This window comes from Neomonachus schauinslandi, chromosome 7 (genome assembly GCF_002201575.2).
Source record: "Neomonachus schauinslandi chromosome 7, ASM220157v2, whole genome shotgun sequence".
Classification (NCBI taxonomy): domain Eukaryota; kingdom Metazoa; phylum Chordata; class Mammalia; order Carnivora; family Phocidae; genus Neomonachus; species Neomonachus schauinslandi.
In genome coordinates, this window is record NC_058409.1 from 117,222,732 (window position 1) to 117,239,500 (window position 16,769).

General features: G+C 41.1%; 1 protein-coding gene across 5 annotated transcripts in view; it reads right to left on the bottom strand.

Moving 5' to 3' along the window:
• Positions 1-16,769, bottom strand: part of ZNF131 (zinc finger protein 131) — a 29,207-nt gene that overhangs the window by 5,323 nt on the left and 7,115 nt on the right. For 3 of the 5 annotated variants that reach the window (XM_021696581.2, XM_021696594.2, XM_021696602.2), the window contains 2 exons: positions 15,655-15,799; positions 3,410-4,095 (listed from right to left, as the gene is read on the bottom strand). In XM_021696581.2, coding sequence (XP_021552256.1) covers positions 3,410-4,095; positions 15,655-15,799 — 831 coding nt within the window. The remainder of the gene's footprint in view (positions 1-3,409; positions 4,096-15,654; positions 15,800-16,769) is intronic. The other 2 variants (XM_044916928.1, XM_021696590.2) reach the window with 1 other exon arrangement.

Sequence of the window (16,769 nt, forward strand, 5' to 3'; positions counted from 1 at the left end):
TGTGTCCATCTGTGGTACTCAAAAATGCAAAGAACAGACAGGGAAGGATAAATAAGAAAATGATGGCAGTAGTTGCTTCTGGAGAGATCTACTGAAACTCTCTACTGATCATTGTATGTCATTTCAGCTTTTATGTCATTTGAGCTTTTGCTATTTAAAAAATTAGCTTAGTTAAGTCCAATAAAATCTAGAAATAGCAACAGGTTAATTCTACTTTAGATGTGTAGACAGCACAGTCTTCAAAGTGCTTTTACTGTTTTCTCTTATTTGTCACAACCCTATAAAGTAGATTATCATTACCCATTTTTACACAGATGAGGAAAGAGGCCCGAAGATAAAGTGACCAGTCAAGTTCATCATACTGGCAAATGTCAGAACTGGAGCTGGAATCTAATTCTGATTTCCAGACCCACATTCTTTCTGTAATTCCATACCTCCTCTCTGGGAAACAGGTAACATTTGAAGACATGGTTATGGTTAAAGATCACCTTTAGGTTCTCTCTCATACTAGGTGTCCCATAGGTAAATCTGTCAATATGTCTGATATGTCCTCCCACCCCTAGCGTGCTTACCCTTCTATAAGTTAATAAACTTCCAATCCTGTAGGCACCCAAGGCAGAAAGCTGAATTTACTCCCATATTTCACTGGTCACCAAATTCTGATGATTCTACCTACTTTATTCACATCTCTAACCCTCTTCCACTATCACTGCCTTTACTCAACTCTTCATTCTTGCTTAGACTGTTCCAACAGCTTCCTAATTAGACTTCGGAGGTTTCACCCCGACTCCAATCTATCCTGCCAGTCATCCCTCTAAAACATAAATCTGATCCTGGTTTAAACATCTTTAAATGACTCAGTCTTTCAAGATAAAATCCAAATTCATGTACAACATTTATGAAAATAACTACGTGATCTTGGCTTCATCTTCCATCACTTTCTCTCCCTTGCCCTTGTCCATGATGCCTAAGTGCGTGCCACTTGGTAGCCTTCCTAACTCTTCCAGCTACATTTCCTGTCATTCCTCTACTTGGACCCAATCCTCAAGCCATCGTAACCTACCAGCAGTGCTCCAAACATGTGTCTATCTCTTTCCTCTATGCCTGTGCATGCTTCATTTCTTGTACCTGGAATGCCTATGTCCTGGCTAACTCCTTTTCCTTTGGGAGTCATTATAGGGTGAATGCTCCAGGAAACCATCCCTGTCTCTTCCATCATAAATAAACAGCCCAGGCAGGCATTCCCATAAGACTGTGTGCTGACATCTACCAGCCCTTAGCCCATCACATGTGACTGTGCCTGCTTGTCTCCCCCAACACAAGGGTAAGCTCCTTGAAGGCAGGGACTCTTAACATTTATCTCCATGACCCAGCAGGTTGGCATTACTATTTTCCAAATGGAAACAAAATAATTCAGAGGACAACAACCAAAATTTTGCAAATCAAGCCATAGACTCTAGTGCATGTTTTAAGAACACTGAAGAAACCAAACCGCTAAACTAATAAAAGTATGCAAAATTTTGAGAATAGGAAACAGGAATGGGATTGGTTCCTTATGTTTACCCTGAGTTTGTTATAAGCAAGAAATGATCCATTCTTTATTAACATAAGCACAATTTAAAACTACTTACTTACGCTCCTCTTGAATTCACCAAGTCATTTATCACATCTGCAACTATCTTGTTACTAATTACTAGTATGGTTAATTGAGATTAAATGCCAACAAAAGTTCAGCTTGCTTTATGTGTTAAACTGTTTTTCCAATGGACATCTAGTTCTATAATTTGTAGCAACTGCTTAATTATCTCACGTAATTATAAAGACATACAACAATATACTTTAGCTCTATATTCTGCTGTTTAATCCAAAATACAAAAGATAGGATGTGGAAAGCACATTCTAAAACTTCTAAAATAGTCTGTGTTGCCTGTTTTTCAACAGGTAAGTCACCAGGTAATGTAAAAAAAAAAAAGACAATTGCTTCTACTTTTACATTACTAGAAGACAGAAGTGACTGATTATCTGTTGGGATACCGGAAACCCTTATCAAAGCATACTAGTTACCAAGTAATATTTATTTACTAATTTAATGTGCTGCCGATATAGCAAGTGTTTTGCAAAACTAATCTACATTAAAACAGATGAATATTTAAGGACCAAAAACTATTACTATAGGCAGTTTCTAAATATACAATAGGTATATTCCTATATGTTTGAAAATCAGAAAGCATTTTCCCAAAAGATTTCATAAACACCTATTAGTTACCCAAACTAGTACCCTAAAGCTTTTTAAATCCATACGGAGACTTAAGTATGAGATTCTCTTTCATGTAACCACTAAATATTGATACCAAGCATTTATTCAGTCCCTGAGTACTGAAACCAAACATTTAAAAGTGAGGGATACCCCATTTATCTGAATCTACCCATTTCCTCAATTTCAAGCAGTATGCAGCGAGCAGCTCAGGACAGCAAAGGATCTATGAAAAAATTTCTTAGAAACTCTCCAAACTCCAGCAAAGACAAAGACTCCAAATAGTATGGAGTATCTATGTTGTATTCACTGTATTAAACAGTTTAAACAGCTTTAGCCACCACACAGAAGAACTTGGGAAGAAGTGTCCAGAGTCTGACACTTAGCACACCATATCCACTGCTCTCCCCACACACAAAATTCAAGTCACAGCTGGTAACTCCCGTGTGTGACACAGGAGACTTAGCAAAGAATGCTTGTGGAAAAACAGAGAATCTGACGGGGGAAAAACAGGCATGGGGGATGGATGCAGGACTCTAAGGACCAGAGGCCCAAAGTGAGATCCCTGGGACGGCTCCTGAATGCCTGAGAGGGGCTCCCAGGAGGAGGGCAGTAAAAGGCTTTAGCTTTCTCATCTCCTGGCTGTCCATCACTCCTGACACTGTGTGCTCTTGAAGAGGTGTGGGAAGATGAACATATACTGCCTACCTAGCTACCAGATTAAAACAGGTGACCAAATGTATGCAAAGGTATAAACAGGCCAGTGATTGTTCATAAATGTACACATCTATGTAATGTATAAACAAGAGACAGGAAATGTAAAAATAGTAACAGTGAAGTTTCTCTATAATTAGGATTTCATAATTTATGATCCTTAGTAAATAATCACAACTGTGTTTTGTGTATGTCTTTTAAAAACACAAAAATTGGCAAGGTGTAAGAGTAACAGCTACTTTCAAAACTGATATGATTTTGCTTTTAAAGTATCAATATTTCAATAAACTAGTATCATGAGAACAATGTGAGCTCAGCCTGCATATTAGAAAATACAGGAGGATGGCTTCTGTGGTAACTCATTTAAAGAAAGGATTAGACACTCAGATTTGCAGTGAATGTGGAAAAATATACTTTTAACATAAAAGATTTGCTAATTACCTGTATGTTTTCGAAGATGCTCTTTAAAATGTCCAAAGTGGTCAAACTGTTTCTCACAGTATTGACATATGTGAATCTTTTTCCCAGTTCTTTGCTTCTTACTGACTCCACCTTCTTCGAGGTGGTAACAGTTGAGGTGCTGTTTCCATGCGCTCTCCCGAAGATACCTTTTATTGCATATTTCACACTTGAAACTCTCAGTGGAGTGTGATTTCATGTGTTCCTTAAAATGGTAAAACAATTTAAATGAACGGTTACATTTCTCACAATGGAACAAGTCCTTCACATGTGACAGCTGAAGTTCCACAATTTCAATACCTTCTACCTGTTTGCTTGTGGGGTCAGATGCACAACCATCTTCTTCTTTTATCTGCCCTTTTCTATCACCTTGACGGTACTTGCTGGTAATATCTGCCAACAGTGCCAGGGCGGATTCATCAGAGGAACCTGTGCTTTGAATGTACTTTATGGACTGCTTGGCAGAAGCCACTTCCTCCAACGTTTCGATGCCTTCATCTTCCACTTCAATTGTGCCTTCGGCAATCTCCACCTCAATTTCAACAGGTTCTGATTCTGCAGAGGGCAATGACTCAGTGATAACATTTGAAGTTTCTGCAATCTTTCTTTTTTTTGCCTCACTTTTTCCTGTGGTATTTTCCTCTAGTGGAGCTGAGTTTTCTTTGTTCCTGAAATACATAATGTATGGATTTAAAAATCTATAAAGCCAATGGAAATCCTTTTGGAAAGAAATTGATAAGTTCATAGTAAAATTTATATGGGAAAGCAAAAACCAAGATCGGAAGACTTACTATAAAGCTGTATTAGTGACAGACATGAAGATTAATGGAACACAGTAAAGTCCAGAAATAGACCCACTTTTTTAATTGATTTTTGAAAAAAAAGGTTCCAAGATAATTTAATGGAGGAAAGAACTTTTAAGAGTGGTGCTGGAACAACTGGTCTTTATATAGAGAAAATAAACCTCAACCACCACTCTTCAAATCATACACTCAAAAATTATTTCAAAATGGACCACAAACTTTAACATAAAAACTCAAACTATTTAACTTCAAGAAAAAGGTAGGAGAATATCTTTGTAAAATTGGGTTACTGAAAGATTTCTTAAATAGCATGCAAAAAGAAGAAAACTCAATAGCAAAAATTGATAGATTTCATCAAAATGAAAAACTTCTGCCCTTTGAAATAGTTAACAAAAAGGCAAGCCACAAACAAAAGAGAACAAAAAGGCAAGCCACAGACCAGGACAAAACATGTGCACAAATATATCTGCCAAAGGTCCGTATAGATAGTATAAAACGTTTTCTCACAATCCAATACCCTCAATAAGAGAAGACAACTATTGGGAGACAATTATCCATGAGTCTCATGTTTCTGCACGTCTCCTGTCCTGACAGCTTTTCTTCTGGACTCTCTTCAAGGCTATCTGCAGTACAGCCAGAGTATGGCTCCCTCTGGAGCGATGTTTGGGCAGGTTTGCTTCCAGTCCATTACCTAAGATGTGGGCTTCCTAATAAGCTGGAGATGCTTCAGCTGTGATGTAAACCAACTAGATGCACAGCATTCACCTGGGCCACTCTATGTCACCCCTTTGGAGAAGGGAAAACTGGCACAAATATAAAACCCATGCTGCTTGCTGTGCAAAAAGTAAACTCTTTCTGACTTAACAGTCTCATATCTTCTATCAGCATCCATGAAACTATGCAGGATAACTTGCTGACTTGCAAATAGGGTAAAATCTCAGTTCCGTCACACTTCTTGCCAGATTTAGGCAACAAGGAAAGGATGCCAAAAAAAGACAGGGTTTTCTGGAACACAAAGAATGAGGCCCCAAGGAGCAAATAATGGGATGTGAGAAGTCCACTGGAGCTGGCAGCAAAAATGCTGACCTGGGCAATGCATGGTCTTCCATTTAATTGCCTACTGTATGAGTTAAATTGTGTCCCTCAAAGATATGTTGAAGTCCTGACCCCTGATACCTGTGAATGTAACCTTATTTGGAAATGAGTCTTTGAAGATGTAACCAAGTTAAGATGAGGTCATTAGAGTGGACCCTACTCTAATATAACTCTGTCTTTATAAGGAGAGGTACATTTGGACACGCGCACACACGAGACAGAAGACAGCAACACGAATGAAGAGGGAGGCAAAAATTGGGAGTCATGCTGCCACAAGCCAAGGAAGCCCTGGGGCTGGCAGAAGCTAGAAGAGGCAAGGGAAGGATCCTCCCCTAGAGCCTTTTGAGGGAGCAAGGCCCAGCCAACACTGTGATTTAGGATTTCCAGCTTCCAGAACTGTGAGACAATAAATTTCTGTTGGACCTAGTTTGTGGTACTTCGTTATGGCAGCCTCAGAAAACTGAAACACCTATAATGAGGAAAAACTGGGAAGTTGTAGGATGAGTACTGGGCAGTAAGTTCAAGGACAGCTGCTAGAGGTTTCCTTGTGTTGCAAACTCTCCCAGGGTTGGGGGAGGACTTCCCTGCCAACCTCGTTCATGGTCAGCCTTAAGTTTAACCCATCAAAACAACGAAGATTCACGGTGGAGACAGGGGTAGAGACAGATGGTCTTGCCCCATTACAGACAAGTTACCTAAACCAAGGGTGACAGGAGGGTAATGTGCAACTGCTACTAACAGAAATGAGTCATTAGAACTTTGGCTAGTCCATGTGAAAGATGAGGGTGACTCAGTCTGTTAAGCATCTGCCTTCGGCTCAGATCATGATCCCAGGGTTTCTGGGATCGAGCCCCGCATCAGGCTCCCTGCTCAGCGGGGAGCCTGTTTCTCCCTCTCCCTGCCGCTCTGCCTGCTTGTGCTGTCAAATAAAATCTTTAAAAAAAAAAGAAAAGAAAGATGAGGGGGCAACATGATGCTCATCAAGAAGAATGGCAACACCTGGGCCATCACAGGGCTCAGCCTCTCCTGCAGTGTTGTCTTGTCCACCTTAGATCCATGTGGAGAGGACTGTAAAAGGTCTCAGTGTTTTTTTTCTGCAGTATGTCCTGGCTGCCATAAGGATGCTATGGTGCTCTTGGGGCTGACTAGTAAATCTTCCCGCCAATTGGGTTTATAATGCTGACGAAGATGAGTCACTGGAGAATGAGAAAAGAATCCAAAACAATATAAATTCTTATGGTCAGGCCTCCTGAAAATCCCCCTAACTTTTATGTTAAATCAGGTAAAAACATAAGAGTTGTTATCATGACAACAGGGCAGCAAATGTCCAGGATTAATGTACACCCTTTTTTACAAAGCCACCAATGTGCAAGTCATCTGAGTCAGCCAAAAGGCATATAAATCTTATGGCCCTGGGGTCCCTGGGAGGCTTAGCGGGTTAAGCATCCAACTCTTGGATTTCCACTCAGGTTATCATCTCAGAGTCCTGAGATCGAGCCCCATGTTGGGCTCTGTGCTCAGCAGGGACTCTGCTCAAGATTCTCTCCCTCTCCCTCTGCCCCTCCCCTTGCTTGTGTGCTTGCCCTCCTTCTCTTAAATAATAAATAAATAAATAAATAAATAAATCTTTAAAAAAATCTTACAGCCCCAATTGAAAAGCAATGTGGACAAGGCAGCTGAATCAAGGGGTCCCCAAAGCGGAAATAAATGGTGTCAGTAATGATGACCTTGCTGGCCGATAGAGGGCTTTTGATGGGCCGAAAACACTTGAGATATGTTTAGTCAAGCCACATGCAGCTTTCATCTGCTTGAAACCAAAAGTAAATATGCCTGCTCACCGGCATGGAGTCACTTTCTCCCTCCATATCTTTTCCTCTTCTACCTTCCTTCCCCCCACACCTGCTTGGAGGAAGATAACTAGGGGTGGAGCCAAGGCCTCCCTGTCCCCAAGGGTATAGTGAAGACACCATATACCCATCCAAGGATGCGGAGGGAAACTCAGGAATGGGAGCAACTCAAACTTTCATAGCTCTGTTAGATTCAGGTGTCCAACTCACCATCCTACCATGGGCAGAGGAGACACATTCAACTAATGGGGTTTGGGCAAGGTTCACAGCAGGAAAGGGAGGCTGTCTTAACCTGTGGGTGGAGCTGATTCTACATACTATTGTTGCTTTGACATCTGAATGTACAGCAGGAACTGGTATGGCATTTACACTGCCCTATTCTGTAAATATCAGATATGGATTGTCCCAAATGGAAAGAGCCATAGGTAGAGAAGAGCTACTGGAAGAAACCCCCTGACAGATGCCACCAGCAGCTGGTCAGGGTTTAGCACGAGTGTCTCTATCTTGTGATGTCTAAAGTTTACACTATATTGATGTCCTGTTGAATGGTAAGTTAGAAGTCTGTCTCAAAGGCCCTGACCTCAACGTTAGCACATCTCCATGAGCAGGTGTTGATGAACCCTCAACAAAATTCAGAGGCCTGCTCATCAAGTGAAGTTTCTTGGGACTAAGTACGGTGGATTCACAACGCTCAGTCCCTCCAGCAGTAAAAGAAAAACTACGTTTCTTTACCTCCTCCCTCTCCCTAATGAAGATGAGGTCGGCATCTTATTGAACCTTTTGGGTACTGGAACAGCATGTACCTACTTGGGCATTCTATTTTCTTCTTTATATCAGCTAATCTGAAAATCAGGATCTTTTAAATGCGGCTCCAACCAAAAAGTTGCACTGGAAATTGCCCATCAAGCTGTGGCACATTCTCTATTTTGGGGGCCCTACAACTCTTAATGGCCCTTTGAACTAGAAGTCTTTGAGATGCTTTTGCAGATTAAAGCTTGTGGCAAAAGGAGTCAGGCTCCACCCACAAGGTACACCTTAGGTTTTGTACCTGTCAATTCCCTGACACATCTACAAGGTACACTCCCTTTGAAAAGAAAGGATTAGCTTGCTGTCGGGCTCTTGTTAAAACTGATGCCTGATCCATTGAGGTTTTGAGGCTCTGTAGCCTGATACTGCCATGTGGGAGTGCATCAACTAAGACTTCACAACTAGCAAGGTAAAACATGCCCACCAAGTCTCACTTCTCAAATAGAAATAAAACACTCAAGGAGCACGTGGGTGGCTCAGTCGGTTGAGAGTCTGACTCTTGGTTTCGGCACAGGTCATGATCTCACGGTCGTGGGATGGAGCCCCAAGTCGGGCTCCGTACTCAGCAGGGAGTCTCCTTAAGATTCTCTCTTCTCTTCCCTCTGCCCCTTCCCCCCACTCCCTCGCTTGCTCTAAAATAAATCAATCTCAAAAAAAAAAGACACTCAAGAAAGCAGTTGACCTCTTGGCTTTACATGAAAAAAATGGTAGCTCCCCCAACTCTGTTGCCCAAAGAAAGCCACTAGATCAATGAGGTCTTTGGTTCACCGATGGTTTGGCTAAACTCAAGACTGATGTTGTTCCTTGGGTTGCTGCAAATGCTCAGCTTTAGCACCAACTACGCAAAACCAGAAGTGGATGTGGTCCCTGTGCTCAGAGGGCAGAACTCAGAAGCTTTCTTCATAGCCCTGGATGACATTCTACACAATGAATCATATTATATTTTATTGACTCCTGGGCTGCTGCTAATGACCCAGCTGTTTGGAAGAGCTGGAAATCTTGGCAGATTAAAGACATCTATCCTCAGGACCACAACTGTGGAAACAAACAGCAGTTGCTGATCAAACTATTTGGATCACTGATTCAGATGCCCATGGTTAGGGCCTGTTCTCTAATGATACTAACCAGAATGAAGCTGCTGATCAAGCCTGCATTGCCTAGACTTCCATCACTGACCCCTAGATCCAGTGTTATTCCGAACATGCTGACATATCCACCATCACAGACAGCATAAAGTAAAGGACCTTATGCTTCTGATATACAAATTGCCACTGGATGCCAGACATGTGACACCCACCAAAAGCTGGCCTATTTGTCTCGTGGTGAAGGAGGCTACACTGTGCATTGTCTCTGACTGTTCCTAAAGACTGACTACACTGGACCTTTGACGCCATCCCAGGGCTATCCCTACTGTCTCACCACTGCTGACACTTTTTAAGGATGCAGTGCTGCTGTTTCAGACTGATCTGCTGGTTCTGGCCACACCACTGTGCCCTTGAGACTAATCTGCGTCATATGGTTAGCTGTCTGAATCATCTGCAGTCTGATCTTTCTGTGCCTAAAGCTACTCGATAATTGGCTGACAGCCAAGGTATTGATGAACCCTGCAAGCTCCCTACCATGCACAGATATAGATAATGTAGAGCATTGCAAAAGCCTCCTTCAATACTGACTTAGGAAGATTTCTGACTCTACTTCTCTTATCTCCTCTTTGTCCAAAAATCTGAGTAAGGCAGGTTGGTCATCGAACTCAGCTGTCCCCAGAAAAGAACCATCTCTTCTCTGCTTCCTGGATAATGATCAAGACAAAATGGGTGGGAAGTTATAGAAACCAAACTGGAAAGTTTGAATTCTGCCCTAACCATTCTCAGACACAATCCTTTTCCTTCCCTTGCAATGGCAACCCTGGCACAGCCTGGCTGGTGTCTCTTCCAGGTGACAGCCCAGTCTAAAGTGGGCTTAGCAGATTCAAACTTAATTCCAGTTCAGTCATCTGGACTTTCTTATTGAACTGACATCATCTTAGATCCTAAAAATAACGACCACTTGGTTGAATATACTGCTTGCCAGGTACACTTAAGAGTGGCCCTTGTGCAGCGGCCTGGGTGGCTCATTCGGTTGAGTGTCTGGCCCTTGGTTTTGGCTCAGGTCATGATCTCAGAGTCCTGAGATCCAGCGCAGTGTCTGCTTATCCCTCTCCCTCCCCCTCAGCACCTCTCCCAGCTCATGCTTGCTTGGCTCTCTCTAAATAAATAAATAAAAATCTTAAAAAAAAAAAAAAAGTGACCAAAAGTCAAAGTGGGAAATACAATGGGTCTCTAAGTTTTATGAAAATGCCTTTGATTCTATGGAGGTGAAGGGAGAGCAACAACCCTGACACCTGAAAAGAAAAAAAATCTTAAGACTCCAGGAGGTATGGGGGAGGAAGGGATTAATGGTCTTTGTCCTTTAGAACTGCCCCTATAGCGTTCCTCTGTAGGAAAATGCTCTGATGCAGCTCTCCCAAACTGTTACAAGCAACTTTAAATCAACTGCTGGATCTGTCCTCCCCTGCCCAATGACTCTGACCATGATTTGATGATCATTTCCCTTAACTATACCAAGAAGTCTTTTGGAAACAGCAGGGGTTGGCCAAGCTCCTACATGTTCCATATTTGCCCCACTACTGTTCCCAAAGCTGAGGCTCAGTTCATGAGGTGGATAATTACCACTCAACTGGCATTAAGGTGCGCATGACAAACAGAATGGTTTGAGCTGACTGCCCTCAGACAATCCCTCCAAAAAACAAGGACCAGGTTCAATCAGGGAAAGGGGGAAGCCACATTTGAGGCTTGCGCCCCTGAATGATGAAAGTCCTACTCTAGGGTACAAACAGTTGTAAACAACACTTTCTTTCCGACCCACCTATATGCCCCAGGGACCATACTTCTCGTATGAGAGCCAGGTACTAACTTCCCTCCCTAAAAGTATGATGACTTGCACTTCAGGGGTGGGTAGAAGAGATCATCTAGTTTTTAAGGAAACACCACAAATAGATCAGTTTAGTTCTCAGATGACTGGAGTGATGCTCTCTCCAAAACAAGGCAACTTTTGGGCACTTGGGGGAGTTTCCTAGAAAAATAACTGACTTGTTATTTATGTGTGCTCCATGGGTAGTTTTCCCTACAATGGGAATCATCCAAATTAAAAAGGTGATGCAAAATTTGTGCCTCACTTAAGCCTATGTGATCAATGATACCACTTGGGTCCTGGAAGTCATTCATGTCAGCCTCAAATCACTGGTTAGGGTTATTGTGGATGATAGACTTGCCCTAGACTTCCTCCCAGTGGGCCAATGCAGAGACTGTGCAAGTGCTAAAAGATCTTGCTATACTTGGATTAATGCTTAAAGCTAAGTGGAAAAGTCAACACAGACTAAAGACAAAAGCTACCCGGCTTTCTAGGGATTTATTCAGTTGGTTGAGTCCAGGACCTTAGGGGAGTGAGTGGATGGTTAAACTCAGCACTGCAGGGTGGCCACATCCTCCTGCTTCAAGTTCTGTTTATAGTTGCCTTAATTAAATCCAGTGTGAAAAAAAACTGAATGGATTAGGACCCAGTCCCTATTGATCAGATTAATGAGAGTGGTCACAGAGTAGTATACTCGTGGAAAAATTTACCAGAAGCTAAAATAATGTAGAAACAAGGATACTGTTGGAAGATAACTCTCCACGGATCCCTCATGTTTCTATAGGTCTTATAAACAAAGATACCTTTGTTCTGGATCTTTTCAAGGTTGTCTGCATAGCAAATAGCCTTAGAAGAGAATGCTTGTCTTCTCAAGTGGAGGATAGGTTCATTTATTACTCAGGATAATAAAGATAATGGCCCCTCCGGCCAGGTTTGCTTGCAGCTCATTATAAAAAAACGTCAGTTTCCTCAAATGTGATGCAAACCACTGTGAGTACAGCACACACCTAGGCCACTGTTGTCGCCCCTGAGGGATTTGGGTGGGGGCTGAGGAGGGAAAGAAAAATTGATATGAACATGGAGCTCATGCTGCTCCTCATGCTGTGAAAGAAATGAAGTCCCTTCTCTCTGACTCAGGAGTCTCCTGTCTTCTGCCAGCATCCAAAAAAACTGGCAGGCCAACTTACAGCTTGCAAATAGGATAAAATCTCAGACCCTTCACAGTTCTTGACAATAACCCAATTTAAAAATGGGCAAAAAATCTAGACATCTTGCCAAAGGAGATAAACATATGGCAAAAAAGCACATGAAATAATGCTCATCATTAGCTGTAAGAGAAATGCAAATTAAAACCACTATATAACTACTAGCACAGCTAAAATAAAAAGGCCTGATCATACCAAGAATTAGCAAGGCTGTGGAGCAATGGGAACTCTCATACACTGCAAGTTGGAATGTAAAATGGCACAACAATTTGGAAAACAGTTTAGCAGTTTCTTAAAAAAAATTAAACACACCTACTATACAACCCAGCTATTCCACTCCTAGGTATTTACTGGGAAATGAAAGAATAGCCACTTTATTCGTAATAGGTGGAAACACTATCAACAGGTGGTACAGCCATACAATGGAATACTACTTGGTAATAAAAGGGAATGAAACAGTAATACCCACAACAACAATGACAAATCTCTAAAACATAATGCTAAATGCAAAACGTCAAACACAAAAACTACACTGTAGGAGTCCATTTATATGACATCCTAAATAAAATACAACTATAGTGATAAAGATCAAATCAATGGATAACTGAGGCTGGGGATCAGGGTTGACTAGAGTCATGAGAAAACTCAGGATGATGGAAATGTTCCCTTATCTTGATTATGGTGGTGATTACACCACTGTATACAACTGCCAAAATTCAAACTCAGTATTAATCTGGTGAATTGTTTTACATGTAAATTACACCTCAACAGGTTGGAGAGGAAAGATCTATAAGGCAACTGTTGCTTCCCATCAAATATCAAGAACCCTCTCCTACAGTTTCAAATAAACAATAATGCAACTCCAGCAAAACAAACTAAAGTCCTCATACTTTCCTCAGTGTCATTCAAAAAGTTGACACTATATTCCAAAAATACTTGCATACTGCGAATGTGAGAAGAGCACCTAATTCACCTTTTCTATCTGCAAAATATTATATAATAATCTCAATACAGAATTGCCTTAACCAATTTAACCACAACTAAATTAATTTTTATTCCTAAATTGCATTATAAACAGCCAATACATAATGTTGCTGTCTTCCTGTCCGTAAAGAACTCTTCAGTGTATAATGCATGCCTAACTGGTTCAAGAAACAATTCAACACATTACTCTAAAAAGCACTCACTTATGGTTCTAATTATTGTGTTATAATAATAAATCTTCTAAAAGGTTCTAAATAAATAGGCTTGGGAAAACAGCTGTGCCCAGTTGTTCTTACCTTCATCTCCCAATGACTATACACATGAACTCAATTCCTAACCCTCCCAAATCCAACCTAGGGTATTGTCAGAGAAGTTCCACTGTTCTGCTGCCACGGACTCTCCCCATAGTGATACTACTACGAGCAGCAAGGGGACCACACAGATAGAACATTTTTCCAGAAGGTTCTCATCCAGGATTTAACCACAAATCTGATGTTGCCCCATCCATACTGTACTCTCTTTACTTCCATTTTGAAAAGGTATGACACCATCAGATAATAATATAACCTCAACACACCTCGATTTTGTTGCCCATGTCTCAGCTCTCTCTACAGGAGAGTACTGACCTGGTTTTCATCAGCATGCACCCATCCATCCATTCACAAATGTGTACCACACACCTACTATGTGCCAGGCGCTAGGCATTAGAGAATACGTACACATCAAGCTCTTGGTTTAATCCCGAATTCTGTCATCAAACTAATTAAATTGGAGAAATGGTACTTTTGGATGATTATAGTTCAATTATTTCTTAGAATTATTCTAAATTATATCTTCTGACTGAACCACACCAGTGAGTTGGACTAAATTATGTTGCTCCATTTGCAACTGATTTTACCAAACTGCACTTGAGTGTTACAGCAATGACCTATACTAAGGCCATGATAGGAAACAGACCCAGGTTGGGGCACCTGGGTGGCTCAGTCGTTAAGCGTCTGCCTTCGGCTCAGGTCATGATCCCAGGGTCCTGGGGTGGGGCTCCCTGCTCAGCGGGAAGCCTGCTTCTCCCTCTCCCACTCCCCCTGCTGTGTTCCCTCTCTCGCTGTGTCTCTCTCTGTCAAATAAATAAAATCTTTAAAGAAAAAAAAAAAGAAAGAAACAGAGCCAGGAGATAATTATAAGACCAGTTCACATTTAGAGTAGTATATGCCAGACACCATGCTAAACACTTTAGATGCATTAATTCATTCAACCCTCACAGGCAATCCTATGTAGAAAGTACCATTATCCCCATTTGACGGATGAGAAAGCCAAGCTGCTGACAGATTGAGTAACTTCATAAAGGCCACACAGTGGTAGAGCTAGGATATTATCCAGGTAAACAGACTCCAGAGCTCTTTTTCTCGGTCACTATATTACAGTACCACTATTCTTTACGCAAGATGTTGGAAGTCTTTATTCGTTGTATCATTTAATGTTTTCTTAATACTTTCTACGAGAAATTTTGTGTCTTAATACCAGGAACGGCTCCTAAGCAACTGGTTTGTTCTCATAACCATGAATAATGTAACTTAGGATTTTTCTTTCCTTTTTCTTTGCACTAGGTGCTTCAGAGTTCAGAGCTAGATTTAGCTCATCTAGCAAGTATACAGACTTAAATGGCATGCATACTGGCTACCGTATTTCTAACTTCACTGATCATCGCCCCCATCTGGTCTATTAATCTTCATACATTTCCTCACTTATTTTTTTTTTTTTAAAGATTTTTTATTTATTTATTGAGAGAAATAGTGATAGAGAGCATGAGAGGGGGAGAGTCAGAGGGAGAAGCAGACTCCCCGCCGAGCAGGGAGCCCGACGCGGGACTCGATCCCGGGACTCCAGGATCATGACCTGAGCCGAAGGCAGTCGTTTAAACAACTGAGCCACCCGGGCGCCCCTCCTCACTTATTTTTAAACAGTACTAGGTTAATCTTGGTAAGCCAAACTCTTTTTAGAGTATGGCTTGGTGCAATTAACAACTCAAATCCAACAAAACAGTTTACAGGGACACAAACAACTCCTTTAAATGCTGCCTAGTCCTCCTTATTTTACCAGGTACAAAACATGCTACTTTAGTTATCCTTAGCAGTTTTTACATAAGGACAAGAAATCAAGTGTGGGTGGGGTGCCTGGGTGGCTCAGTTGTTAAGCGTCTGCCTTCGGCTCAGGTCATGATCCCAGGGTCCTGGGATCGAGCCCCACGTCGGGCACCCTGCTCGGCGGGAAGCCTACTTCTCCCTCTCCCACTCCCCCTGCTTGTGTTCCCTCTCTCGCTGTGTCTCTGTCAAATACATAAATAAAATCTTAAAAAAAAAAAAAAAAAGAAATCAAGTGTGGGAGAAAGAGCAATCAGTATCCAGAATTTTATAGATCCTTAAATATTCTTAATTTTAAAATGTCAGTTCTTTACGGCATAACACATATAATAAAATCTTGACTAACAAGGTGTACGTGACTGAATATAACTATCTGTGTGTCGCTAAGCAAGTAATTACCTGACTTCAAGGGCTTTGATAGCTTCTAGCATTTGTAGAAACTCTGCTGCTTTCCATACATCATTGGCTTCTTCTTCTCCTTGTATCATTAATTTTGCTGTATATGTGAACTCAATTAAATGACGGAAGGCCATTTTACTAACACCTGTAAAAAAAAGATGTACATTAGCATATATGCATGTTGATTCAAATCTTCTAACATTAGTAAAGAAAAAAAAGCTCAGTGTTTGAAACCTGATTAGTATCTGAATTTTGGAAAATTATTTCCTGGTGGAATTCTCATTAACGGTACAGTAAGACTGTACCAAGTTCCAGCAGTAACTACCAAACTATTTTAAGATCTTTCCCAAAAATTTCTAAGGCCCTTATGACAGTAAAACCTACCACTCAAATATACGAATGGGTTATTACAGGTCAGACATGCTACTTTCCTGCCAGGGATCTCTGCATCAACTCAGCTCCAAATCTTCAAGGGCTTTCCACAGCTCAGCAAATAAAGTTCCATACCACTCTGCCTTTATTTCAAGGTACTTCACATTATTTTTCTATTTACCACTATTTTTCCCTTCCAAATTTTGAACTCTATTAATCCCATACTATATACTGATCTTCAAACCCTTCACTTCTAAAGCTTCCTTGCCTTTATTAATATTTACCCTCCTTCCTGAATGCTTAATCACTTTATCTCTGTACAAATCCCAGCACCCTTGAAGGCCCAATTCTAATGCCACATACTTAATGAAACTTTCTTTAATGCTCCTCCCCACCCCACCGGCTGAACTCTGTACTTGTTCTGACAATTACAACTCATGGGCATCTCTTGACTCTAAGCTACTTGAGGGAAATGATTGTTTCTGTACACTCACCTCACAGTATCTAACACAATGCTCCCTAAGATGCAGACACACAAAATAGGAATGAATAAGAGCTAAAGTCACTTTCAAAATTAAGCTTCCACAATTCCAACTTTTCTTTACAAGTTTTATGTTTAAATTTTGGCCCAAAAGATACTCTATTTCTTTGTGCTCTTCAATGCTATATATTATTATTTCAATCTGCTAATGCAAGGCTACAAAAATCTACTGAAACAAAGAAAAACTACTTTATTTATTTTT